This window comes from Narcine bancroftii, chromosome 13 (genome assembly GCF_036971445.1).
Source record: "Narcine bancroftii isolate sNarBan1 chromosome 13, sNarBan1.hap1, whole genome shotgun sequence".
NCBI lineage: Eukaryota > Metazoa > Chordata > Chondrichthyes > Torpediniformes > Narcinidae > Narcine > Narcine bancroftii.
This window is the reverse complement of record NC_091481.1, coordinates 58078726-58105859: the sequence shown is the minus strand read 5'-3', so window position 1 is coordinate 58105859 and position 27134 is coordinate 58078726. Positions and strand designations below refer to the sequence as shown.

The window sequence follows — 27134 nt, the reverse complement described above, 5'->3', positions numbered from 1 at the left end:
CCGGGGAGGGGGGCCGCCGGGCAGGGGGGCCGCCGGGCCGCCGGGGAGGGGGGCCGCCGGGCCGCCGGGGAGGGGGGCCGCCGGGCCGCCGGGGAGGGGGGCCGCCGGGCCGGGGGGCCGCCGGGCCGCCGGGCCGCCGGGGGAGGGCGGCCGCCGGGCCGCCGGGGAGGGGGGGCCGCCGGGGAGGGGGGCCGCCGGGGAGGGGGGCCGTCGGGCAGCGGGGCCATCAGGCAGCAGGGAGGAGGGGTCCGCTGGCTGATTGACATCGTCCCTTAGCAGTTTGGGGGTCTACAGACACTCGCGCTATAAGCGATTCCACAGATTAACAAATCGCGTTCTAACAAGGTTTGACTGTATTAAAATAAAATAGCTTAGAGCAGTGGTTCTCAACCTTCCCCCCCACCTTAAGTAATCCCTTTCTAACCACAAAGCACCTATGGCATTGGTGCTCTGTGGTTAGTAAAGGATTACCTGTGGCATGTGAGTGGATAGAAAAAGGTTGAGAACCAGTGGCTTAAAGAATGCAGTTCGGATCTTGTCAGAGAATATGAGCAATCAAGTGGCAAGAGATAAAATGCAACTGAAGACATGTTTATTATTGCCGACGGAGGCAATTTGCCTACGCATGGGGATTCTGTAAATCGACCACATTTCTAATTACTTAAGACTTTCATGCAAAATGAGAGAGGATGCTGTGAAATACGGTCACCACTGCAGCGATAAGATACAACACACAGGAGTTCCATGACATTCAGATGTACTTGGCCTCAATCTTTGCCCATATTCAGTACAAATGCACGTCTGTTGCTTTGGCCATTTTGCAGCAAGTGCTTCAAAGCAGTCGTGAGCAGATCCCCAAACTATCCCTAGCAACGAGCAGGCAAGCAAAATGGCAGTTCTGTGGGCATTCAGAAGTAGCCAGGCAACTTCATTGCTGGGAACAAAATTATTTGAATTTGGATCTGGACCCCAGCTTCTCACTTGCTGAGATGACCTGATGTCAATGGGAAATGGTCAAGGACAAGCACCCGGTTGGGGGGGGGGGGGCGCGGCGGAGAGGTCATGTGATGCAGTGGGGAATGCAGCGCTCCCTTACGACTCCCGGGGATCTTAACTAAAAATGTGTTACGTTTTTATCATTAAAGTTGGTTTAAAGTCCTTTGACAACTTTAATTATAAAGTCACCGAAAAATGAAAAAAAAACTCCACCCAAAGAAAAACGTGAACAGAGAAAAGAATCTGGGCCTACCTCTTCAACGAAGCCGGCCATTGGGAGTTCCTCTTGGACTCGATCACGGAGCCATCCCCACAGCTTTCCGCAAAGATGGCACTGTCCCGAACGTTATTTCATCCCTGCGCGGGCGCGAGGAGGTGCGCATGAGCACTAGTGAAGAAAAAAATTAAAGGGGAAAAAATCTTCACCCCTCTTAAAGGGCCAGTCCAGCGCTCCAGATCTACAGGAAGGAAGCAGCAGCTTACCTGGTATGGAAGATAATTCTACAGGTGAAGTCGAAGATACAACCACAGAATTCAAAGGCAAGGCAAAGTTTTGTAAGAAAAAAAATGGATACAATTGAGGCTAAAATTGATAATCTTGCGAATGTAATGGAGAATAATTTAACATTTTTAAACTGGAGAAATACAAGTTAAATTTGATCTAACCAAATCGATAAATGTTTCACAAAGGCTTGATAAATTAGAAGAAAGAATTTAGGATACCGTGAAGAAGTTCAATGCATTGTGGAAAGAACAGACGTTAATGAGGACACTGTGACTGCTTTGATTTCAATGAATGAAAAATTGTTGGAGAAGGTGGTTATCTTGTAAAATTATAGTGGAAGGAATAATCTTAAAGTTATTGGAATGCCTGAAGATAAAGGAGGCCAAGATGTCATTCATTTTTTTACAAGATTGGATACCGCAAATATTCGGATGAGAAAAATTCAAAGAGAAAATTCTGATTTGAGAGCCCACAGAGCTCTCCGACCAAAACCAGGACCGAATCAAAGACCTTGGTCTATATTGATCAGATTTTTAAATTATCAAGCTAGAGAGTAGATACTTGGTTTGGCAATGAGATGAGCTAAAGGACGTGGACCTTTGAATTATGAGGATGATGAGATCTTTTTTTAAAATCTAGATCTGAGTCAAGCTCTTTTGAAGGGAAGAGTTCAGTCTGGTTAAGGCTTTATATGATAAAAGTTAGAGATTTGTGCTGAAATACCCAGCTACTTTGAACGTTTTTATTCCAGATCAGCAGAACGTCGTCTTCAACTATATACATGGCTCAACTACAAGAGGACAATGAAATGATTTATTAAAATAGGGAGAATGTTCTCTTTTTATATATTGTTTTTCCTTTTTCCCACCTTTAACATCTCAGAAAAATGAAACCAAGCCAAGCCACTCAAAGTAACATTATGGAGAATTGTGCTTGGGCGTTTGTTTTAAGAGGGAATTGTTAAGTTCAAGTAGGTACCTTGTGTGTCATAATCGTCCTAAAAATGTTTTTCAAAGTAGGGCATGCAAGTAAATTGCAGTCCTTTTATATGCAGCAAGATCTAACAAAAGCAAATTACATATGCAAGCAATATAGACTAGCCAGCACACGAGGCCCTCAATATCACAAATACTTTTGCCCCACTATTCAAGCGTGCCGATGGCACCCTTTACTTCCCACCTGACAGGGCTGGCACATTTGACAGTGTACTGATGATGCAACACTAGCTCAACACTGCCAATGCCCTCGTGCTCATTCGTTGAACCACTGAACAGCCGCTCGCCAATAGCAATCTACAAAGTGCCCAGCCATCTTGTGGCTACGACAGGCAGAAACAAGGGGAAAAGCCATGCAGGGAAAACCATGGGCATTGCTAGCATTCCAAATGGAAAAGCAAAGTTAATGAATGAATTACAGGGAAGTTCCAGTTAAAATAAAACGAGACAAGTTGCAATTTCAAGATTTTATTTCGATTTAAATTTTAAAAAAGCACTCTTTAAACCCTGTGATTATGACTTCTTGCAAGATTGCTGGAGTTGAAATCTGGATGCTTGCTAACAGAACCTTGCGGTACTGCCTTAATCTAAACAGCTGAAGTTGCTCCGTGAAAATCTCTAGACTGGTTACAGGCCTGCAGGACACCCAGATGGAGAGGACAACTGATGGACAAAGTGGGCAAACATATTAAACCATCCACTGCAAATCAATGGAAGCATCTTCACTTGAATTAAACCGAAACCTGGCACAAATTTGAGGGTCTGCACAGAAGAGCTTAAGGCCATTGCAAACCAGGTTCCAGCCCACAGTAACCCTTCAATGTTCAGATACAATCTCAAGATGTAAACCTTGGAGAGTGGCTAGTTGCACAAAAGTGAAAACAACTGGTGAAGTTCAAAGCATCAGCTGAAGTGGATGGAAACCTCGAACAATAACCCAGACCTGGTTCAATGGCTCCCTGATGACCAGACCAAAGTTGAGATCCTGTTGAAATTTTGTCCCAATATAGTCTTGTCTACGAGCCTCAATCCAAATCAGAAACAAAGCACATTTTTGATGGAAAGTAATCCAGATTCTCTTGGAAACAGTGGGCAAAGTTATCACAGGATTTCAGAAAGCATGTCTCACCCAAATAAGCCAGAAAGGACGAGTTTACAACTTGTGCAAAGTTCATGCTCCAATCACATTCAGGGGCAAACTTGCAGCAGCGTAGCAAGACAGGTTGATGACAGCCACTGCATGCCCACGCAGCCAGTGGTTGACAGAGGGCAGGGGCAAAGTTCACTGGTTTTCTTGCCTGCAGTCGGGCAGATGGGAGTGAATCTGCTTACGTTGGAAGTACAGGGAAGCTGGGTGTGGCTGGGTCGGGACCACAAACACCAGAGAGCAGGAGGAAGACACAGATTGAAAAATCCCCACTGCCCTCGGAGCTGAAGCTGCACACCATTCACTGCACTGCCAGCCCTGTTGATTGGACGAGGACCCCCTCCTCCCAAAACCACAATGCCTCTAAGACCAGTGAATGGGAATATATTGTGAACCATTAGCTGACATCTACCAATTTCAATAGGACTGCAAATTGTTTTCAGGGGCGGGGGTGGGTGAGGAGCTTAAAACACAGGGCAGAAAGAGACATTAATATTTGGGCATTTCTGTACAAAACAGTAACCTGGGAAGGGAGATACTATTTTGCTCTTGAATATTAGTCGAGCGAACCAGCAGGTTCTGCCTTACTTACCTGGTTTAGTAGTTTAACATTTTGGGTGCTGTGTTCCAGTTTTCAGGGAATACAAACGAGCACATATACTCCATGTCCCTGTTTTCCAGGAGTGGTTTTATACCCACCAGCAGATTCAGACTGATTTTTACCCTTTCAAACTGCAGTTTACACAAGGATCCAGCCCAGAGTATGTATTATGAAAGGTTAAAAATGGCCAGCATCCAAAGGGTTAATGCAGACAGATGCTATTGGGAACCTTATTGATGAGTCGCCAAAGCCATTAAAGTTATAAAAGATGCTGGAAAGGCAAAGGTTGAGCCAAGGTCTGAATGAGGGAAATCAGGTTTCGTTTAAATGGCTCCTGACATTTGTATCTCTTTTCCAAACCTTGACAATCCCAACCCATCTGAAGTAAAACGAAAGGAAGCCTCAGTCAGGCCAGCAACGCGCGCGCGCCCACAGCATGGACCAGCAATGCGCGCCCACAGCATGGACCAAAACAATGTTCCAAGTAAAAGCAATGGACTCCTGAGCACAGCCATCTTAGCACAAACCTGTGGGTCTGACTGGGCCAATGCACTGGTTGAAAGGGGTTGGGGGGGAGGAAAGAGCAAAAAGCCAACTTTCAACTCATCCAGGGCATAGTTACATTCTCCAAAGCCATCAAGCAGTGCCAATCAGGAGGAAAATATCTATTTTTTTCCCCTGCTACAATCCTATCTCCTATTCCTCCGCCTCAACCCCACCAACACAGACCAGTGGTAGAGACGCAACCTGGGAATGTGTAAGTGGTTTCTACTTCGGCTTTCCATCAGAATTAACCACTGCGATTTGCTTCTCTCACACACCGACTCCTATGGACAAAGCTGCAATTGAAAGCAAGCATACCAAAAAAGTATACAAGGTGGTTGTGACTTAAGTTTAATGCACATTTCTAACCATCCAAGGGAAGAGCCTAACGGTCTGATGGTAATCTTAGATTTATACAAGATACTGATCTTTCCTGGCTGGGTGATTTTATCATCAGCTTGCAGCACCATTAACCAAAGCTCTCAAAAATGTATGGTAGGCAAACCATGATAGTAGGGGGAAATAAAAGCAAGTGGGTCTGAAGAAATGGTGAAACAAGGAAATTAATACAGATTACAGTCACCTAGAGCAACTTATACTTTGCAATAAAGCAACATTCCCTTGGCTTCTGCAACAGAAGTGAGAGTTGCCATTTTATGTCATCCTCTATACAACTTAATTGTCCTCATGTGCATTCCACCCCCACCCCCCAGTCTGCCTCCACCCCACCCATTCTAAACATTTGTCCCCAACAAAATATAATCCTGGAATATACAGTCGATTGTTATGAATTGTTAAACAGGTCAAACAAGACAAGAGGACTATTTACCCCTGGAACACGCATGGGGCCTGCAGCTATACTGAGCAATATCTGGGCAACCATATGCACATTCCCTACTGGAACCCATGTCTAGTGCCAGCAGACCACGGCACACTTTTAAACATTCACGTCTTTTCAGTCTTCAAGCACACAACGCTGAAAGGTGCTTCTGAGAATCCACAGCTGGATTTAAAGACACCAGTTTATTCTTGGTGGTTGGAAGAGTAAAAATTGATAACGCAGAACCTCCCTCAGGCTGTGCGCCAGATACAGGCGAGGCGTGTGATGAGGCGAGGAGTAGTTTTTCTTTTTGTTTTGTTGTTTGCGTTGGGTGGTGGTGGGGAGACGAGTTGTGCAAGAGCAGATGGCCTGAACGTCCCTTCCAGGTTACCAGACAATTTTGTTGGGAAGTCGTGGTGCTAGGCCTTTGCATCTTTCACTGCAGAAGGAAAGCAAAGAGTTATCGCGCATGGTGAACAATTCTTTAAGCCTCTCATCTGCTGTCCAATTTTCAAAATTTCAATTTGGCTCATTCCCATTCTCCAACAGGGACACAATCCTTTACCCAGAACCCTTGGGGGAGAGTGTGTTCCGAATTTCGGATTTCAGAACCAAAGCTAGCTGCCCGAATTGTGCTGCCGTATCCATCTCCTTCCAGTTGCGCTGCTGTCCCTGTCCTCCACCCCGCCTGAGTCACGCTGCCGTCTCCCTCCCCCCTCGCCTGCCTGAGTCGCATTGCCGTCTCTCACTCCTCCCTCCCCACCCACCCAAGTCGTGCTGCCGTCTCCTTCCCCCTTGCCCACCCAAGTCGTGGTGCTGTCTCTCCCCCCCCACCCCCCCCAACCTAGTTGCGCTTCTGTATCTCTCTCTCTCCCTTCGCTGTTGCAGCACCAGGAAAAAAATTCCGGATTTTAGATGTCCGGATAAAGGATTGTGTACCTGTATTAATATACCAGGGACCCCTCTCCCTTCCCACTCATGAGAGCCCCAGTTCCTGTGCTCCCTTTGAAACTTGTTTATTTCCCAGTCCCTTTAGGCTTACTAGGTCCATGATTCATGGATCAAAATTCAGGAACCAAGAGTGCAAACAAGCCAACTCGGTGGCACAGTTAGCACAACACTGTTACAGCATCCCAGGTTCAAATCTGGCGCTATCTGTAAGGAGTTGGCATGTTATTCCTGAATCTGAGCGAGTTTCCTCCCAGTATCAATTGGGCAGCAAGGGCTCGTGGGCCGAAAGGGCCCGTTACTCTGCTGTATGTCTATATTTAAATTTTGTCCAATCATTTGTTTAGACACCGGACACCAGTTTGCACCTCTGACCTAGCTTACACTTGGAGGTCACGCAATGATCTTCAGGATTATGTTTTGAAGAGGTAGATGGAAAGAATTAAGAAACGGCAGTGATCAGAGCTTCGAAAATTGAACAGGATTCAGCCATGGCTCAATCCCATCGCTAACCTTTTTTCTCGCTTTCGCGCTTCTTAGCTGCATCTTCCCGCTGCTTACGGATGATGGCAAGACGCGCCAGGTCAGCCCGCGCCTGCTCGGTCTTCCCCTCGAGGTGGAGTTTCATATACCGCTCTCGTGCCTGCTGCTTCTCGATCTCTTCCCTGAGGCGCGCACGTTTCAGGGCAAATGAGTAGAAGCCAATGCAAATTAAACAAGGTCTGTGTTAAATCGAGTTTTAACAGTGTCACATTTTAAATGCTGGTCTTAAAGAAGTGATTGAATAAACACAGTTAGTGTAGCCTAGAGGTTCTCAACCTTTTTCTTTTCACTCACATACCACTTTAAGTAATCCCTATGCCATAGGTGCTCTGTGATTATTAAGGGATTGTTTTAATCATACCTAATTGACTAGTTTCGTGCACAGTTTTCATAACTCCAAAGGAAATGGGTCAATGACAATTTTTCTCAAGCAAAATATTTCAGTAACAGTTGGGTCTAGAGCAATAATTCTCACCCTTCCCTTCCAACTCACATCCCACCTTAAGAAATACTTTACTAATCAAGTGGGATGTGAATGGAAAGCAAAAGGTGGAGAACCACTGGTGGAGCAGTTGGCACACTGCTATTACAATGCCATCAACTCCATGCTTGAATCTGGCGCTGTATGTAAAGAGATTATACGCATTCTGATGTCTCTGTGAATTTCCTGAGTGCTCCAGGTTCCTTCCACATTCCAAAGATATACAGGGTTAGTAGGTTAATTGTCACATGGGTTTACTTGGGCAGCACGAGTTCGTGGGTCAGAAGGGCCTGTCACTACACCGCATCTCAAAATTAAAATGTAATAAAAATACATTTCCTTCTAGACATGGTTGCGTTTTTAAAAAAAAAGAAAGCTGCATTAACATATTTAACAAAGCAAATGCCCCAAACTGCTTCATGGGAACAAATAAAATGTTGAATCGAGCTCGTGTCAGCCAGGTGTGAAGACATCTGAAAAGTCAGGGCGGCAGTAAGTGGAAAGAAAAAAAAATACTAGACACAGCAAAACGACTACGTGATTTGCAATGGTAGTCAAGATCAGAGAGTACAAACTTGGTATCTAATAAAATACAGGCAATTTTTGATGCCAAATTTTTAGAAAAACATGGGTGGTCAGGAACTCCCATAAATACCAGTGTATAAATACCAGTGTAAAACAGCACCTCAGTTGCAGGCTAGGTCAGGCAAAGAGTAGAGGACTACAATAGTTTTGGAACAAAAACTATGAGAGTTAGGGATCAAACAACAGTCTAGTTCATCCAGTCATTAGGCACACAGGTATTGGTGTTGAACATTGTTTTTAGTGGGTACACGATGTACATTCATGTTGAAGGAAAATGGGTTGCTCAGCGAGTCAAATCCAAGCTTTAAACATGACAGTAGAGGTGCGCTCTCCCTCTCTCTGTGCAATACCCAAATGTGCAGGTCACTCAGCATCCACAAGTAGTAAAGGATGAAGGGCCCAAGCTTTGTCTCCATCGACAACAGCTCAGCCTTCAACTCCATCATTAACTGAGTGCTGGTCAACAAGCTCCAAAACCTGCCCCCCCCCCCCCCCCCCGCCACTAAATCCCGCAAATGAATCCTTGACTTCCTCATCGGCAGACCAGTCAGTACGAATCGGAAACAACATCTCCTCCTCACTGATACTTAGCCCATTGCTCCACTCACTCTACACCCATGAACGTGTGGCCAGGAACAATTCAAATGCTATCTACAAATTTGCCGATTACACCATGGTAGTCGGCAGAATCACACAGCCATGAGGAAGCTCTGGATAACTAAGGAAAAGGCGTCAAACTAAAAGCTAATGTGTACTAAGTTGCCAAGAGCCATGGAAGACTAGAAGATTGGGAAAACTTTAAAAAGCAACAAAGAACCATGAAGTGAGCAATAAGGAGAGGGAAGGTGAGAAAAAAATTAGCACAAATTATAAAAAGACAAAAAAAATTTTTATAATTATATAAAGCACAAAAAGATGACTAAAGTGAAGGTTGGTCCCTTGTTTTTCAATGACTATTTTGTGTCAGTCCTCATTGTAGAGGAAACGTTGAGCATATTGTGGATGCGATGGGAGGCGAGGACCTGGATGTCATAGCTACCACCAGAGAGATAGTACTCAGAAAGCTTGATAGATAAGTCCCTATGTCCTGATAGAATGCATCACACAGTACTGAAAGAAATGGCAGAAGTCATAGGCGAGACTTTGATAATATACCAAAATTCTCTGGGCAGGCCCCAATGGATTGGAAGACGGCAAATGTCACGCCGCTATTCAAAAGAAAATATAGGCAAAAGGCAGGGAACGTTAGGCCAGTTATTTTAACATCTGTAGTTGGGAAAATGAATGAATTAAAGAACAAATAGTGAGGAATCTGGGGCAGCAAAATAGATCCATCAGGCAGACACAGCATGAATTCAGCAAAAGGAGGCCCTGTTTGACAATTTTTCTGAGATCTGATGATATAAGGAGCACTGAAGAGGGGTGCAGATGGACATTGTTTATCTGGATTTCCAGACGGCATTTGATAATGTGCCACATAAAAGAATTATACAGAAAGATGCGTAGAGTTGGGGTGATGTATTCGCGTGGATAGGGGATTGGTTAACCAATAGAAAACAGAGTTGGGGTAGAGGGATGTTTTTCTGGTTGGCAATGCATATAAACAATCTGGAAGAGATTCATTGACAATCAGTGTAGTGTATCTAAATTTGCTGATGGCACTAAATTAAGTGGAAAAGCGAATGGTGCAGAGGAAATGGAGAATCTGCAGAGATATAGACAGGTTGTGAGTGGGCAAGAGTCCTGGCAGATGAAGTACATGGCAAATGTGAGGTTATCCACTTTGGAAGGAAAAATGGAAGATCAGAATACTATTTAAATGGCAAAATTGCAGCCTGCTGCTGTGCAGAAGGACTTGGGAGTGCTTGTGCATGAATCGCAGAAGGCTGGTCTGCTGGTGCAGCTGGCTATCAAGACAAATGGCATTCATTGCTAGAGGGATTGAATTTAGGAGCAGGGAGGTTATGCTGCAACTGTATAAGGTACTGGTGAGGCTGCATCTGGGGTACTACGTGCAGTCCTGGCCTTCTTGCTTGAGGAAGGATGTACTGGCTTTGGAGGCGGTGAGGAGGAGGTTCACCAGGTTGAATCCAAAGACGAAGGGGTTAGTCTATGAGGAGTGATTGAGTCATTTGGTACTCACTAGAATTTAGAAGAATGATAGGGAAATGTAGAAACAAAATTATGAAAATTATACGCAAGTTGTTCCCTTTGGTGGGAGAGACCAGAACTAGGGGACATAGCCTCAAAATTCAGGGTAGTCGATTTAGGACAGAGATGAAGAGGAACTGCTTTTCTCAGAGGGTGGTGTATCCGGAATTCATTGCCCATTGAAGCAGTGGAGGCGACCTCAATGAATATATTTAAGACAAGGTTGGGTTGATTTTTACATAGTAAGGGAATTTAAGGAATATGGGGAAAAGGGAGGTAGGTGGGGATGAATCTATCATCAGATCAGCCATGAACCCATTGAATGGCAGAGCAGGCTCAACGGGCCAGATGGACGACTCCTATTTCTTATGTTCTTGTGTCCATTAGGGAGACAGATCAGCTAGTTGAGTGGTGTCACAACATTCACTCAACGTTAGCAAAAAAAGGAAGTGATTGTGGACTTGACAAGGGAATCAGGAATGCACGATCAAGTCCTCATCGAGGGATCAGAACTTCAAATTCCTGGGTGTCAACATCTCTAAGGATCTATCCTGGGGCCTCCATGTTGATCCAATCATGAAAAAGGCTCACCAGTGGCTATACTTCTTGAGGAGGTTTGATATGTCACTAGAAGACTCAAATGTCTACAGGTGTACTGCGGAGAGCATCTTGTCTGGTTGCATCACTGTGTGGTATGGAGACACCACTGCCACACGACAGGAAAAATAAATTCTTAACTCAGCCAGCGACATCACTGGGTCCTGTCTTCACTCCATCATGGACATTCTCAAGAGGTGGTGTCTTAAGAAAGCTGCTTGTATACTCAAGGAAACCCACCACCCAGGCCATGCCCTCTTCACGTTGCTATCATTGGGAAAAGGGTACATGAGCCTTAAGATGAGCACTCAGCGGCACAAGGACAGCTTCTTTCCCTCTGTCAGATTTCTGAATGGACAATGAACTACAGATGCTACCTCAGGCTCCTATTTTCTTGCACTATTTATTTTCGAGATGCACTGCAAAACAACAATTTTCATGACACGTTCATTACAAATTCTGACCTACTGAGCTTCCCCAGCACATTTGTGCATTGCACTCGACCTCAGCATCTGCAGACTTTACACCTTCTGTGTCTCACCTTTCTCGCCTGGAGAGCTCGCGGTTACGTGGGTTGAGTTCCACCTCAGTTATTTTCTTATTTTTCTGTACTATCCTGTTCGGGTTCTCAATTTCTATTAGGCCTTCCACGCCTTTCTTCTTGGGCTGAAAGTGAAAACAAATCCAGATCTTTATCAGTTTTTAATCAAATCTACTGAGACAATTATAAGAAGCAGAGGTCAAGAACAGCCAATATTTCCTGCCCTTTAATATTAACACACACTTTCCTTTGGATGTTTATACAAATAATAACTCCCTTCAAGAATTAGAAGAAGATTTTGTGACAGCAAGTGGAATTACAAGCCAACTCTAACAGACACAGGAACAACTGTAGGGCTCCAGCTTGCCATCCAATGCTCTAGTAGGTATTAATTAAATTACACACCAAAATAGAATGTGAAGCGCTTCGATGGGCAGCTGATTGACAGCGAAAGCAGATGCACTTGAAGGGGAGCTACATAAACATGGCTGGGATGGTTGAAACTGTGTAGAGTACAAGTGGTGTGTGAAACTTGGAATGAGTTTGGATATTTAAGGTGTACAATATTAACCCTGGAGATTACTTGCCCCGCATTGGTCTATTCAGATATCAGTCATCATCCAATTCAGCCACTCTCAACCTTTATTTGACCCTGGCCCCCTTTGGACAACATTGACATCCTTTTTGATTAGAGGGAGGGGTTAGATTCGATTTAATTTTAGTTTTTTTTTCCTTTTTACCTTTAAAAAAGATTAACTTGTTATATATGGGTTTAATATGGTTGTCATAGATTATACCATTAGACAGAATTTACCCTTTTTTCCGATCAAGGGATTGTCTAATATCCTCTTACTTATTCTCTATCCAGAATTACTTTTAAAAGAAAGATTGTTATACAAGCAAATATGGATAGGTTTTCGATTTACATTCATATTAATTTATGATATGTAGATGACCTATTATCTGTTTTATTAGAAAACTTTGTATGCAGGATTTACATCTTAAACTCAATAAAAACATTTTAAAAAGAACTCTGCTTTAAGTTTAAAGCAGCCATGTTTAGTTGGTACATTTAAAAAAATCTTTTACAATTTCAGTCCATCGTGCCTTGGGCCCTGGTGGGGAGGGGGACATCCCCATTGAGAATGGCTGATCTAAATGGCTCACTGGTTTTTGACAGGCACCCATCTTCTATTTGCACAATTTCCTTTGGCCTGAATGCTCACGTTCTTACGTCAAGAGTCAGAAATTTCAAGGCTCAAGTCCCACTCCTCAATTTGCATGCAAGAAAAAAGAACAGAAGCTCCTGTCCCAGTCCAGTATTGAACACTGGAGGTACTAGGCTCATCGATCAGATGTTAAGAGGGCATTGAGGCTTTAGCTTGTCAATATGGAAGATCCAAGAAATCTCTTGGTGCCTGCCACATTGACCACCGCCAGTGGGCTGATAACGCCTCAAACCGTGCATCTTGGCGCCTCACAGTTTGGCGGGCAGCAACCTCCTTTGAAGAAGACCGCAGAGCCCACCTCACTGACAAAAGGCAAAGGAGGAAAAACCCAACACCCAACCCCAACCAACCAATTTTCCCTTGCAACCGCTGCAATCGTGTCTGCCTGTCCCGCATCGGACTTGTCAGCCACAAACGAGCCTGCAGCTGACGTGGACTTTTTACCCCCTCCATAAATCTTCGTCCGCGAAGCCAAGCCAAAGATGGAAGATCCCATGTAGTTACAGTACAATCCCCAGCACCTATGGGGATTGGTAGAAACCAGATAGGGGCATCTTCTGATTGCTTGAGAATTTCTCTGACAATGTCTAATCAATACACCTAAGCAAATAGTTTAAAGGTGTACTTACACTGAACAAACTTCACTTATAAGAATATAAAGCTTAAAAGCATGTTACTTGATTTTTAGTAACTTTTTAAAAAAACATTTAACCGTCGCTGCATCTGCCAGTTCCACCCCCTTCACAGAACCGCCCGAAAGAAATAGCATTATAAATAATTAATCCCCCCACCCCCACAAGTTTACAGACCTCTTACCAAGCGGGGATAAGGAGACACATTAAGAAAGTTGCCCCAACAGCGAGCAGCATCAACCAGTTCTTCATCCTGGGCGATGCCGTTCACACAACTTTATTCAAACAGCTGCTACGAGCAAAGCCTGACCAACTCTCCCTCCGCTGGCTGAATACTGGCTCCCATCTTCACCAAAGGTTCATGTGTTACTTCAGAGAACATTTACAATTTTAAACATGCGTATTTTTACCATTTATTTTAATTTTTTAATTTTTTTTTTGCCAGTTGCTTGAATTCCAGATACAGGGGTTTTACTGTGTATTTCAAAAAGTAGGGGAAGTTTTCTCCACTCCTAGTACACACGCATCGATCAACATTAACTGGTCATCTATCACACTTCTATTTGCAGGAGCTTCCAAAACTCAAATTGACTGTTATAAAAAGTACTTCAGTGGCTGGACAGATTTTTAGCAAGTTTTGAAAATAATGAACAAGAAACTAGGAAATGCAAACATCTTTCCCAGCTTTCATCACATGAAGTAGGAATGGCATCTTGGGGAGGACTGCCAATGTCCATAAGGAGCCCTCAAATTAAACCAATTTGTTCAAAGGATACCTGATAGGAAGGGCCATAATAGGAAAATATCTGAGCCACTCGACAACTAAAGGGCACACTCAGGAGAACTTGGATTGTACGCAGGATACCAACAAGAGAAATAGTCCCTATCTGGTCAATGAACCCCAAAACCCTTCGTGGGCATGGCTGGCAGAGCAGTTAGTACAACGCCTTTACAGCGCCAGCGATCGGGACTGGGGTTCAAATCCAGTGCTCTCTGTAAGGAGTTTGTACAGTCTCCCTGCATCTGCATGGGTTTTCCCCGGGGGCTCCGTTTTCCTCCCACCATTTGAAATGTACCGGGCGTGCAGGTTAATTGGGTGTAAATTAAGCGACAAGGCTTATGGGCCAAAATGACCTGCTACCATGCTGTATGTCTAAATTTAATTTAAATTTAGCATTAGAAACGGGAAAACGGAGAAAGCACACCCGTTTCTAATTCCCTTGCTGGAAATAAATCAGTTGAGTCAAAATACTTGGGAAATAAATGTTGGGAGGCACAAATTAAAACCAAACAGAATCTGGATAGGGTGTTTTTTGTCTGGATAGACCAATGCAAGTAATCTCCAGGAATAACAGTTTTGAAGCAAAGGCAAATATATCTGATGAGGCCTATTGCAAGGAACATTTTAAGCAAAGCCTTTAATAAATTTCATCTCCAATAAAACATTACAGCACAGAACAGGCCATTCAGCCCATCTCATCTGCACCAAGCTATTATTCTGCCTCACCCCACTGACCTGCACCCAGTCCACACTCCTCGCATCCATGAACTGGTCATCATTTTCCCTTAAATGTTAAAATTGAGCCTGCATTCGCCACTTCAGCTGGCAGCTCGTTCCACACTCCCACCGCTCAATGCAAAGGTCTCCTTAAACCTCTCCCCCTTCACTCCTTGCCCACATCCTCTAGTTTGCATCTCACTCAACCTCAGAAGAAAAAGCCTACGCGCATTTACTATCTACACTTCTATTCTGTAGAGCAGAGAGGAAAAAAAACCCCATTGGGATTTCCATAACCAAGGGTACCCACCTCAGAGTCATCTTCACTGCTGTCGTCAGTATCAGTGTCGTCATTAGCATCGTCTGCATTTTCAGGCAGGTCTTTGGCCTAGGATTTTAAAAGATAAACTCATTATCTCAGTTAATTAAAATCATTCAGGTACATCCACAAAAATACCTTTGGTTTCCGAATACAGTCGTCTTAAAACCAAAATTTTCTAACACCAGGGTGCAAAGCCATACTCATTCAAATGTGATCAAAACCAGAATTTATTGAAAGAATACAAGTAGCTTTTTCAGTACCCAGTTTCTCAACCATCAAATGTAGGACTAGAAATTCATTAAAAGTAAACAGAACGGTCAAAACACTTCCTGGTCAGGTCCATCAGCATGTTTCCTTGTGCCAATTAAAGGTGCATCAACTCCAAATTCAAAACTACAGTATCCGACACCTATGGGGATTGGTAGGCATTGGATAAATGTATTTGCCAGTTGCTCGAGAATGCATGTTGCATGATTGGCAAGCTGAGTGTGAGGGGTGCCAATTTTAAACGTCTGTATTTTTTTTTTAATCTTTTTTTATGTTGGTTACTTTAATTCCAGATAACAGGGATTTTTGACTATAACTCTCTATACAGAGCAGGCACCCAAAACAGGGAGACTTTCCACTGTACTTCCCAGTGGAATCCAGAAAAAGGGAAGTTTTGTTTCAAATATCTGGAGTAGATTTGAAACCAGGTCCCAGAAAAAAAAGACCCGTATCAAACTCAATGGATCACACATCAATTCCCGACCTCAACTTACTGTACCAGAGCCTTGTCCTCCACTTGGAATTCAATACCACTTCTCCACCACAAGTATTTCTGATGTGCTCCTCCACAATCTAGCTACAGGAAGCTTTGAATGTACACAAACTTCCCATCCTAAGATTCCCAAAACTCTTGCTACTTATTTGTTGAAAACTTGGCGGCCTTCGGTTACACTTAATTTGCCACGTGTTCTGATATACTCATGAGAATTGATCAGGGGAGGGTTGGCTCTGAATGCAAAGCTGGAAGGGAGGAGAGAGGTAAGAGAGAGAGCTGGAGAAATAGGGGATAGATGAGGACCAAAGAAGTCAAAGTTGATGCCATCCAGTCATTTTATTGTTTGTTTGCTTAATTTTTAAGTCCTACAGCACAGTGTGTATGTATGTCATTTCAGCCCACGAGTCCTTGCACCCCATTAACCTATTCCCCAGGTACATTTTGAACAGTGGGAGGAAACTGGAGCCCCCTGAGAAAACTCATGCAGACACAGGGAGAATGTACGAACTCCTTAAAAACACCAGTCCAGTCCCGATTGCTGACGCTATAAAGGCGTGGTGCTAACCGCCACGCCAAGCGTGCCACCCCAGGTTAAAAATGCACCATGGACGAGTTGTGACGACATGAGAAAGGAAAGTTAATATCCATCTTCACTTGCCTTTTCCTTCTCAGCTTTCATCTGAGCATCGATCTCATCTGGGTTTGTAAATTGCTTCGCCCTTCCCTTGTGACCTCGTTTACCTAGAAAAGTGAAGGGGAAAAATGTTTTTATTCGATCTTCATCTAGTTGCTTGGATGGATGGCATGTCAGGAAGATTCCAAGTGAGGGGGTTTTCAGGGCTTAACACCAGAAGTTTCCAAACGAGTGGGACAAGTGCTCAACATTCACTCAAACAGCAATAAAGGCTTCCCTCTTCTGGAAACAAGCCAAGATTTGGCCACATCTTCTGCCACACTTTCAGTAACCCGAGGCATTTAAATAATTCAACATTGTGAATGCGACGGGCATTCGTGCTTCACCACAGTATCATCCATGTTTCAACAATGTAAAACATTAGGATACTCTACAGAATCATCAAACGATACAAAAAAAATGTGAACCTATTCATTCTATCCACAGAAAGGAAGGTACCTGCAGATGCAGCGACAGTTAAATTTTTTCCAAAGAATGCGACTGAAAATGAAGTACAGTTTATACATTCATGCAAGTGAAGTTTTTGTTCAGTGTAAGTAATACCGTATTTTTTGTCTTTTAAATTGCTTATTCTTAATGCAGGTGAGTTAGACGCTGTAAAAAGCATGTTAACCAGAAAATACACTCATCTGGCATCTATCAATCCCCATAGGTGCCAGATACCAGGGGGCTTCATTGTATCCGAAACGTCAAAAATTACACCCACTTCTAGTTTTCTCTGACCGCGCACTCCAGACTACTTGAAAGTGTGGTCCCTCAGACCACACTTAAATATATCCCCACATATTTCAAGTTCTAGAAATATCTATCCTAGGAAAAATACTCACCATTCACTTTATCCATGCCCCTCACGATTTTATAAACTCCTCTCCATTCATTACGTTCTGCTTCACCTCACTATTTCCAGTAGCAGACATAGTAGCCCAGATGGCTTCTCTACTGTTGAAGATATGCCTCCTCTTTTATTTCCGGGTCAGGACGTAACAAGGGATTCTAACCTTGATGGCACAGTGTGAATGCCCGTGGAAAGCAAACCTCTGGACAGTGAACTCAAAAGCCCAATTTATCTCATGATCTCATCCTGCCTGAAACCCTTCTGTGGAGATGAAGCAGTTTGGCAGCCAAAACCTCCAACCAGACACGAAAACAAATTCGTGGTCCAGGAGATAACATCTCAACTTTAGCAACAGTTTCATTCTGTTGAATACTTTTCATTTTTATATCCTAATTCTCTCCTTTGCCTCGTACTTGGTTGCTCTATTGAAAGTTTTACTTTAATATAAAGTCCCATATTATCTCTCTCTCTCTCCTCCCCCCCCGCAACCATTTTGTTCGGTTGCCTGCCTATTTTGTTCATACCTTGAAGGGCTCAAACTCAAAACATTGGTTTTGAATCTTTATCTTTGCTATGTACACTGTTTGACCTCATTTGTTCCGTCCGCATCAATGACAGGGATCTCCCAGTGGCCAACCACTTCAATTCCGTGACATGATGATGCGTCTATCCATGGTCTCAAGCTATTTCACCAAGACCACCCATACATTGGAGGAACAACACTTGATTTTCTGTCTGGACACTTCAACCAGATGGCATTAAGATCGACTTCTCCAGTTTCTGCTCCCCGACTCCCCATTCTCCCTCTCTTCTCCATTCCTCTAGCTCACCACCCCCTTCCCTCTCCATTCACAGAGCCATCCCCCCTCCCCCCGCTTGCTGGTGTGCCTTCCCTCCCTTATCCACCCATTACCTCCTGGCTGTGAAACCATGCTTTCCCCCCCACCATTTAGTTTGCGTGCCTGTCTACATTTTGTCCATACCTTGATGAAGGGCTCAAGCCCGAAACATTGGTTATGTATTTTTATCTTCCCTTCACAAAATACACTGCTTGACCAGCTGAGGTTATCCAGTATTGTGTTTTTACTTCAATCACTGTACCTGCAGACTTTCATGTTTTACTCTCACTTATTTAAACACAGGTCTCATTCAATTCAAAATCTAATGTTTATTGTGGATTTGGCTATTTTGGGATTCATGAGAACGTGTCTTTAATGTGTTCTGGTCCATATGGAACCCGAAACCCAACCCTATTTAAGAAAGTCCATTTAACAAGATTATACTGGTATACCATTATTGGCTGGGGTGTGAGGAGGAAGAAATGGAGGTCACAGCCTCAAATCTGTGAAGGTCAAAAGCAGCCATTCTCATCAGGGGCCTGTGAGGGCCACAGAACATTTAAGGGGGACCACGAACTGAAATCGTAAAACATTTTTAATGAAGTCGGTTGGAGAGAAACATGGAGGAAATCAACCAAATCTGATTGCCTCATAGGGAAGGGGGGGAGCCTATAAACATTGAGCAGAATCCTAAGAGGGGTGGGGGCGTAGCCAAAAAAGACTGGTCAAAAGGAATTGCAGAAAATGACCACTCAAGACTGCTAATGTGTGATATGGAAGCTTGAACATTGCTTTGATGAAATTTTGAAAAGGGAGAAAACAAAAAAATCTGATAGGTCAACAAGTGTACTTTATATAGCAAAGATAAAGATACATCAACATTTCAGACTTGAGACTTTCATTAAGGTACCTCAATCCAGCATTTTAAAAAGAAATTGAACCAGTGTCTGCAGACTTCTGCGTTTTACTTCTGACTTGCCTTGAAGCGCTCAAGCCCGAAACGTTGGTTATGTATCTTTATCTTTGGTATATAAAGTACACTATTTGACATGCTGAGTTTTCTCCAGCATTGAATTTTACTTCAATCAGTGTCTGCGGACTTTGATGTCTTACAACTGATCTGATAGGAATGTGGAAACAATGGTAATCAAGATGGAATTAAAACGATACAAGAACAATGTGGATGACAATGGCTTCAGCACCGATGACTCAAAAAAATGTTGTCTGCCCTCCATACATTAAATGGGAAAGCTTGTCTGCCCTCCATACATTAAATGGGAAAGCTTGTCTGCCCTCCATACATTAAATGGGAAAGCTTGTCTGCCCTCCATACATTAAATGGGAAAGCTTGTCTGCCCTCCATACATTAAATGGGAAAGCTTGTCTGCCCTCCATACATTAAATGGGAAAGCTTGTCTGCCCTCCATACATTAAATGGGAAAGCTTGTCTGCCCTCCATGCACTAAATGGGAAAGCTTGTCTGCCCTCCATGCACTAAATGGGAAAGCTTGTCTGCCCTCCATGCACTAAATGGGAAAGCTTGTCTGCCCTCCATACACTAAATGGGAAAGCTTGTCTGCCCTCCATACACTAAATGGGAAAGCTTGTCTGCCCTCCATACACTAAATGGGAAAGCTTGTCTGCCCTCCATGCACTAAATGGGAAAGCTTGTCTGCCCTCCATGCACTAAATGGGAAAGCTTTTCTGCCCTCCATGCACTAAATGGGAAAGCTTGTCTGCCCTCCATGCACTAAATGGGAAAGCTTGTCTGCCCTCCATGCACTAAATGGGAAAGCTTGTCTGCCCTCCATGCACTAAATGGGAAAGCTTGTCTGCCCTCCATGCACTAAATGGGAAAGCTTGTCTGCCCTCCATGCACTAAATGGGAAAGCTTGTCTGCCCTCCATGCACTAAATGGGAAAGCTTGTCTGCCCTCCATGCACTAAATGGGAAAGCTTGTCTGCCCTCCATGCATTAAATGGGAAAGCTTGTCTGCCCTCCATGCACTAAATGGGAAAGCTTTTCTGCCCTCCATGCACTAAATGGGAAAGCTTTTCTGCCCTCCATGCACTAAATGGGAAAGCTTGTCTGCCCTCCATGCACTAAATGGGAAAGCTTGTCTGCCCTCCATGCATTAAATGGGAAAGCTTGTCTGCCCTCCATGCATTAAATGGGAAAGCTTGTCTGCCCTCCATGCACTAAATGGGAAAGCTTTTCTGCCCTCCATGCACTAAATGGGAAAGCTTGTCTGCCCTCCATGCACTAAATGGGAAAGCTTGTCTGCCCTCCATGCACTAAATGGGAAAGCTTGTCTGCCCTCCATGCACTAAATGGGAAAGCTTGTCTGCCCTCCATGCACTAAATGGGAAAGCTTGTCTGCCCTCCATGCACCAAATGGGAAAGCTTGTCTGCCCTCCATGCACTAAATGGGAAAGCTTGTCTGCCCTCCATGCACTAAATGGGAAAGCTTGTCTGCCCTCCATGCACTAAATGGGAAAGCTTGTCTGCCCGCCATGCACTAAATGGGAAAGCTTGTCTGCCCTCCATGCACTAAATGGGAAAGTTTGTCTGCCCTCCATGCACTAAATGGGAAAGCTTGTCTGCCCTCCATGCACTAAATGGGAAAGCTTGTCTGCCCTCCATGCATTAAATGGGAAAGCTTGTCTGCCCTCCATGCACTAAACGGGAAAGCTTTTCTGCCCTCCATGCACTAAATGGGAAAGCTTGTCTGCCCTCCATGCACTAAATGGGAAAGCTTGTCTGCCCTCCATGCACTAAATGGGAAAGCTTGTCTGCCCTCCATGCACTAAATGGGAAAGCTTGTCTGCCCTCCATGCACTAAATGGGAAAGCTTGTCTGCCCTCCATGCACTAAATGGGAAAGCTTGTCTGCCCTCCATGCACTAAATGGGAAAGCTTGTCTGCCCTCCATGCACCAAATGGGAAAGCTTGTCTGCCCTCCATGCACTAAATGGGAAAGCTTGTCTGCCCTCCATGCACTAAATGGGAAAGCTTGTCTGCCCTCCATGCACTAAATGGGAAAGCTTGTCTGCCCGCCATGCACTAAATGGGAAAGCTTGTCTGCCCTCCATGCACTAAATGGGAAAGCTTGTCTGCCCTCCATGCACTAAATGGGAAAGCTTGTCTGCCCTCCATGCACTAAATGGGAAAGCTTGTCTGCCCTCCATGCATTAAATGGGAAAGCTTGTCTGCCCTCCATGCATTAAATGGGAAAGCTTTTCTGCCCTCCATGCACTAAATGGGAAAGCTTGTCTGCCCTCCATGCACTAAATGGGAAAGCTTGTCTGCCCTCCATGCACTAAATGGGAAAGCTAAAGAATGAAGCATAAAGGCAACAATGCAAAAATGTCATTTCCAAAAGGCTGGAACAGAATGCAAGCAAAAATAAAATCACTATCTTAGATATTGTGCAGAATGCATCGAGACAAATGTGTCAAAAGATATCAGCATTGCTCGCTGCGCTTTTAATGCCTGGCATGGGAAATAAATTCTCACTAATATACAGACTGCTGTATGGGGCATTTAAATTCTGTGTCTGCACCTTTTTCAGAATTTGTCTCCATATTTCTCAATTCTTTTCATAGCCAGAAGTTTAAAAACATACAGGGCTTCTGGGTTAATGGACGGGTAAAAAAAATTAAATCTCGATCAGTTTTGAGTGAGCAATGACTGTGCCTCCACAGCCACCAAGGGTAGAGATTTCAACGCCTTTGAGATTCTCGCCCTAAACAGCTAGTCTCAAACCTCTCACTGAATGCCAATCAAGATGCTCGCCGTAGCGTTCTTTAACCTTTGAAGGAACCAATTCAAGTTGGTATTTTTGTCCCAAGACTCAATTCAGAAAAGCTAGGGAAAATAACAAGAAAATGAGATCAGCTGTCCTTGGGCTAACAGTGAAGCAAATTAGCCAGGATCCTTGTAAAATGAACCATATGTGGTACCGCCCACAGATCAGCAGTGAACCCAGCCAGGGGAAGGAAAGGAGAAATCTTACCTTGTTGTCAATTGGTGGGGCAGAAATGTTCAATCCATTCAAATGTTAGAAATTTTAAAAGCAACTTCACAGGTACAACCCCCCCCCCCTCCATTTAATTTTCCTCTATAAAGACATTTCCACCAAGCACATTCTCTATAACTTCAAAAATCTGATCATCAGATCATGTCCTCCACTCTTCCTTTCTCATATCTAGCACATCAGAAATTTGCATGGTTCCCTCAAGTGAACACAATCAGGTCCAGTGGCAAATGTATTCTTTTGGGTACAAAATACAGGGTTCTCAGCAACACGAGATACAACAATAAACACTATATTTCTTTCCTCAAAACCTCTCGCAATGAATGGAAACATCTTTTTAATTTTTAAATTTTAGACATACATCACAGCAACAGGTCCTTTTGTCCCAAGGGTCCCCGCTGCCCAATTACACCCAATTGACTTAACTGTGACACCCAAGTCCTTTTATGCATTCACAATCCCTTAATAACTGTACATGGAGGTAAACGCAAGAGTCTGCACATGCTGGGGAACTAGTACAATACACACAGTGACCTGGAGGAACTCAGCAGGTCATGCAATAGCCATGGAAAGCAAAAGGCTGTTGATAGCTTTAGCCTTTTAGCTCTTCACCCCACCAAAAAAATCAGACAACTGACTGAATCAAGAGTGGAGGGGGTGAAAGGAGCACAGGTTGTAGGGCGATAGGTGGATACTGGTGGAAGAGAAAGGAGCTGAGGTAGTAAAACCCACTAAAGTTTGCAGACAACCTGATTGTAGTAAAAAACAATGTGGGAGAAATTCAGCAGGTCAAACCATGCCCTTTACAGAGCAAAGATAAAGATACAGAGCCAACGTTTCAGGCTTCAGCCCTTCATCCAGGTAAAAGCAAAATGTCGGCAGGCCCCTGAACAAAATGGTGGGGAAGGGGCACAGTCCCAAAGGCAGGCGATAACGTGGATAAGAGGGAGGGCACACACCGTTGGCAAATGGTTGGCTCTGTGAATGGAGAGGAAGGGGGTGGAGAGCTGGGGGAAAGACAGAAGAATGAAGAGAGGGAGAGTGATGAGGAGAAGACTAGTAAATGTTAATCCCATCCAGGTATGGGCTCAGATGGAATATTCAGTGTTGGTCCTCCAGTTTACAGGTGGTAGCAGGAAGTTGCTGAAACTGGTGCGGGCAGAAAGAAAAGGGCTGATATCCAGTTTCCCTAATGTAGTGGAGCACCCAGACGCAGTAGATTCACAGGGTTAAGTGTTGTTTCACTCGGAAGGACAACGTGGGGGCCAGAGTGGAGGTGACAGAGGAGTTGTGGGAACAAGTGTAGCACCTCTGGCAACTGGTGAGAAGGGAAGAGGTGGGGAGAGCGCGATCCTGCCGTAAAGCAGAGAGGGGAGGGAGAAGGGGCTTGGCGGTAGATCCCGTTGGAGGGAGCTTTGTTTCTCAAGGTTACTGCTCACTGCAACCTTGCGTGAAGTGATGCATCAAAAGGTTCTTTCAGGTGGTCAGAATACCCCAATGTAAAGCTGCATATTCTACCCCTATGAGTCTCTTGGGGTACCCACCTGAAAGAGCAGGAGGCGCACTTTCTAACCCTCCTCCGGGAGGGATCATCGCCAGAGCACTGAAATCCCCCCCCCCGGCACCTGAATGCAGCAGGAGTACAGCTACAGAGAACAGGAGCTGGAGTGCGCTCCAAGGCACCTCCCAAGCAGCTGTCCCTTTCAGGTGGCCAGCTCAGCGCTTTCAGGGCTGCCACCTGAACGACGATTCCAAAGCTCTGCATCTGCTTTTGCAGGCGCATTCTTGGCGGAGAATGCACCTGAAAGCAGCTGAAGTTTGCTCCCGCTCCAAAAGAAGTTCTATGAGGTTCTCTCACACTTCTCTCCTTCAGAGTACAGTAACACCATGTACAACTGCACAAGACGGTGAGTGTGCATTTGGAGTGCTGGCAAACCCCGCCATATGCCACTTCAATCAACGTGAGGAACGTGAAATTCAGTTACCGCGATTTGGGAAACTGTGACCATTTCCTGTTTTACGCATGTAATTATTCAGTTACTGCGAGATCGCTCAGGAAATTTCTGGAAAACTCGAGTTACAAGTAGATAGTGTGAACAGCCCTACATAAAATAAGCACAAATGACCATCAGACTCAGGATGTGCCTCCTACTAAATACAGATAGAAGAAAATGTGGAAAAGAATCTGACATTGATATTAAAAGGAAAAGAAAAGCAATTAATTTAAACGACACAAATTATTACCATTGATTCTATTAATCACAACACGAATTTGTCTTACGCAAGTAAAAATTGGGACGAACTAATCACGTAAAACAGGGTTTACCTGTATCGAGCGCAGTTTAGGTTAAGCAGCTAAAGGAAGAACATCGTTAAGCTGGAACAGAGAATGAAGATTCACGAGCATGATGCCAGGATAGGAATGTTTGATTTACAAGGAGAGGCTGGGACTTTTCTCCCTAGGAGGCTAAGGGAGACCTGCTAGAGAGGAATAAGAAATCACGAGGGGAATAGACAAGGTGAAGATTCAAAGAAGTTTTTTCCAGGCAAGGAAATCTAGAACTAGAGGGAATGGATTTAAGGGGAGAAGATTTAAAAGAGACCAAAGGAGACAACAGGATATATAGAATAAGCTGCGAGAGGAAGGAGTCGAAGCTTGGCAATGGGAATGTTCACCAGACGTTTGGACCATAGACAGGAAGGGCAAAGGGGATTAAGACAAAAGGAGGAAAATGGGACAAACTTGGTCTTTTTCTCATGCACACACCCCTTTCTCTCTTCCCCACCATCCTCCCTCCCCCTCACTCTTCTCCCCCTCCCATGCAGCCCCATTTCACCTCCTACCCCACCAACCCTTCCTCCTCCCTTCGCCACCTTCCCCTACCTCCCCACCACCTCTGCCCCCTTCCTCCAGCCTCACCCCATGCCCCTCCCCTCCCCCTTCCTTCCCCCACCCCCTCTGCCCCTTCCCCCCTTCCCAATCACCCACCACCTCTCCCCATGCCCCCACCACCTCTCCCCATGCCCCCACCACCTCTCCCCATGCCCCCACCACCTCTCCCCATGCCCCCACCACCTCCCCACCCTCACCCCCTCCCCACCCCATGCTCCTTCCCTCTCCCTCACCCCCTCCCCATGCCCTCCTTCTTCCCAACCTCACCCCCCACCTCACCCTCGACCCCCTCTCTTTCGACTCCCTCCACTGCCCCACGCTCCCCTTCTCCAATCTAAACCTCCCCCCTCCTCCTCTCCTCTCCCCTCCCCCTCTCCTCGCCCCTCTCCCCCCCCTCCTCTCCCCTCCCCCCTCCTCTCCCCTCTCCTCTCCTCTCCCCTCCCCCTCCTCTCCTCTCCTCTCCCCTCTCCTCTCCTCCTCCCCTCTCCTCCCCTCCCCCCCCTCCTCTCCCCTCCCCCCTCCTCTCCCCTCCCCCTCCCCCCTCCTCTCCCCTCTCCTCTCCCCTCCTCTCCCCTCCCCTCTCCCCTCCCCTCCCCTTCCCCAGGGCCCAGCTCCCTGGCTTGGGTCCCAATGGAGAGGCCGATCGGGACGCGGATGAAAGCCTCCCCGCCTCACGGTGGCCTGGCGTGCCGGCTGACGCTCACCTCCCCGCGGCATCTCGGCGCTCGGCCGCGGCCCGACAGCTACTCTCTCCCCGCTTCACAATCGGCCGCCACCACCGGGTGATGACACTTCCGCTCAACACTCTGACTGACGGCCCACTCAGCCTATCGCGGCGCCGCTTACGTCATTCCTCCACTGGCGCCCAATCGGCGACAGCGAGCAGCATCCGGAACCGCCTCCCCGCGTGTTGTCCAGTGGAGTGAGCGGGAGCTGCTTGATTGATAGATCCCTGTCAACCAATCGCTGCTGAGGGGTTGCTGACCACGTGGTACGGTGACCCTGTCAATGTCCTGGCCAGCTTCAAACCACGTGGCTTCCCCTCCACTTTCAACTCACCCTCACCTCTTCCATTGCCCTGGCCCCTGTCACCTCGTCCTCCCCTACCACATCCAACCCATCCTCCTCCGCCATTGACTACATGATCCCACCACTTCTACCGCCTTCCGCAGGGACCAATTGCCCCCTCGCCACCTTCCCCCGTGACCGCCAGGAGATGCTTGCGCCCACACCACCACGCACGGGCCCCAAACAGTCCTTCCAAGGGAAGCAACACCTCACTTGTGATTCTGCAGGGAGTTTGGTGCCCCCACTATGGTCTCATCTACATCGGAGAGACTGGGCGCAGACTGGGAGATCACTTCGTTGAGCATCTTGGCTTTGTCTGCTACAATAGCGAGGATCTCCAGTGACCACCCAGTTTAATTCTCCATCCCATTCCCTTGCTGACATGTCAATCCATGGTCTCGTGTACTGCCAGACTGAGACCAACTGTAAATTGGAGGAACAACACCTCATCTTCCATCTGGGCACCCTCCAACTGGATAGCATTAATAACGACTTCTCCGACCCCAGCTCTCTTTCTTTCTCTCTCTCTCTCTCTCTCTCTCTCTCTCTCTCTCTCTCTCTCTCTCTCTCTCTCTTCCGACAGAGCAAAATTCAATTCTCACCTCTCATATCCAACCTTCTGTTGGTTTGGCCTCCACCCTCAGCCAGTCTTCAGTCTTTATTCTGACACCTTCTTGTTCTTTGCTTATTCCTTGAAGATCGGCTCGGGCCCAAAACATTGGTAATATATCTTTACCTCCTAATGATACCGTGAAAGTGGCCGAGTTCCTCCAGCATTTCTGTGTGTTTTTACTACAATCACAGCGTATTTCATGTTACACTTACTAATAGCAGTGGTTCACTAAGATGAACCTCCTCCAGAATCCAACTTTC

General features: G+C 45.4%; 1 protein-coding gene across 2 annotated transcripts; it reads right to left on the bottom strand.

Moving 5' to 3' along the window:
* Positions 1 to 5122: 5122 nt before the first annotated feature.
* Positions 5123 to 26078, bottom strand: LOC138748400 (28 kDa heat- and acid-stable phosphoprotein-like). 2 transcript variants are annotated; one of them, XM_069908523.1, is made up of 6 exons: positions 25898 to 26078; positions 16556 to 16638; positions 15123 to 15200; positions 11454 to 11578; positions 7069 to 7220; positions 5123 to 6046 (listed from the first exon to the last, which is right to left on the bottom strand). In XM_069908523.1, the coding sequence occupies exons 1-6, from the start codon at positions 25908 to 25910 to the stop codon at positions 6027 to 6029; spliced, it is 471 nt and encodes a 156-aa protein (XP_069764624.1). In that variant the 5' UTR covers positions 25911 to 26078; the 3' UTR covers positions 5123 to 6026. The 2 variants fall into 2 exon arrangements, with proteins under 2 accessions (XP_069764624.1, XP_069764625.1); XM_069908524.1 differs by lacking the exon at positions 25898 to 26078 and adding an exon at positions 22662 to 22701.
* Positions 26079 to 27134: the final 1056 nt, after the last annotated feature.

What these genes read in the sequence shown, in the direction of transcription:
- LOC138748400 (XM_069908523.1), bottom strand. An exon ending in TGAAAGCTGAGAAGGAAAAG is followed by an intron (nt 15,201 to 16,555) that starts GCAAGTGAAGAT and finishes TTAAAATCCTAG; the next exon opens with GCCAAAGACCTGCCTGAAAA. An exon ending in GAGCTCTCCAGGCGAGAAAG is followed by an intron (nt 7,221 to 11,453) that starts GTGAGACACAGA and finishes TGCGCGCCTCAG; the next exon opens with GGAAGAGATCGAGAAGCAGC.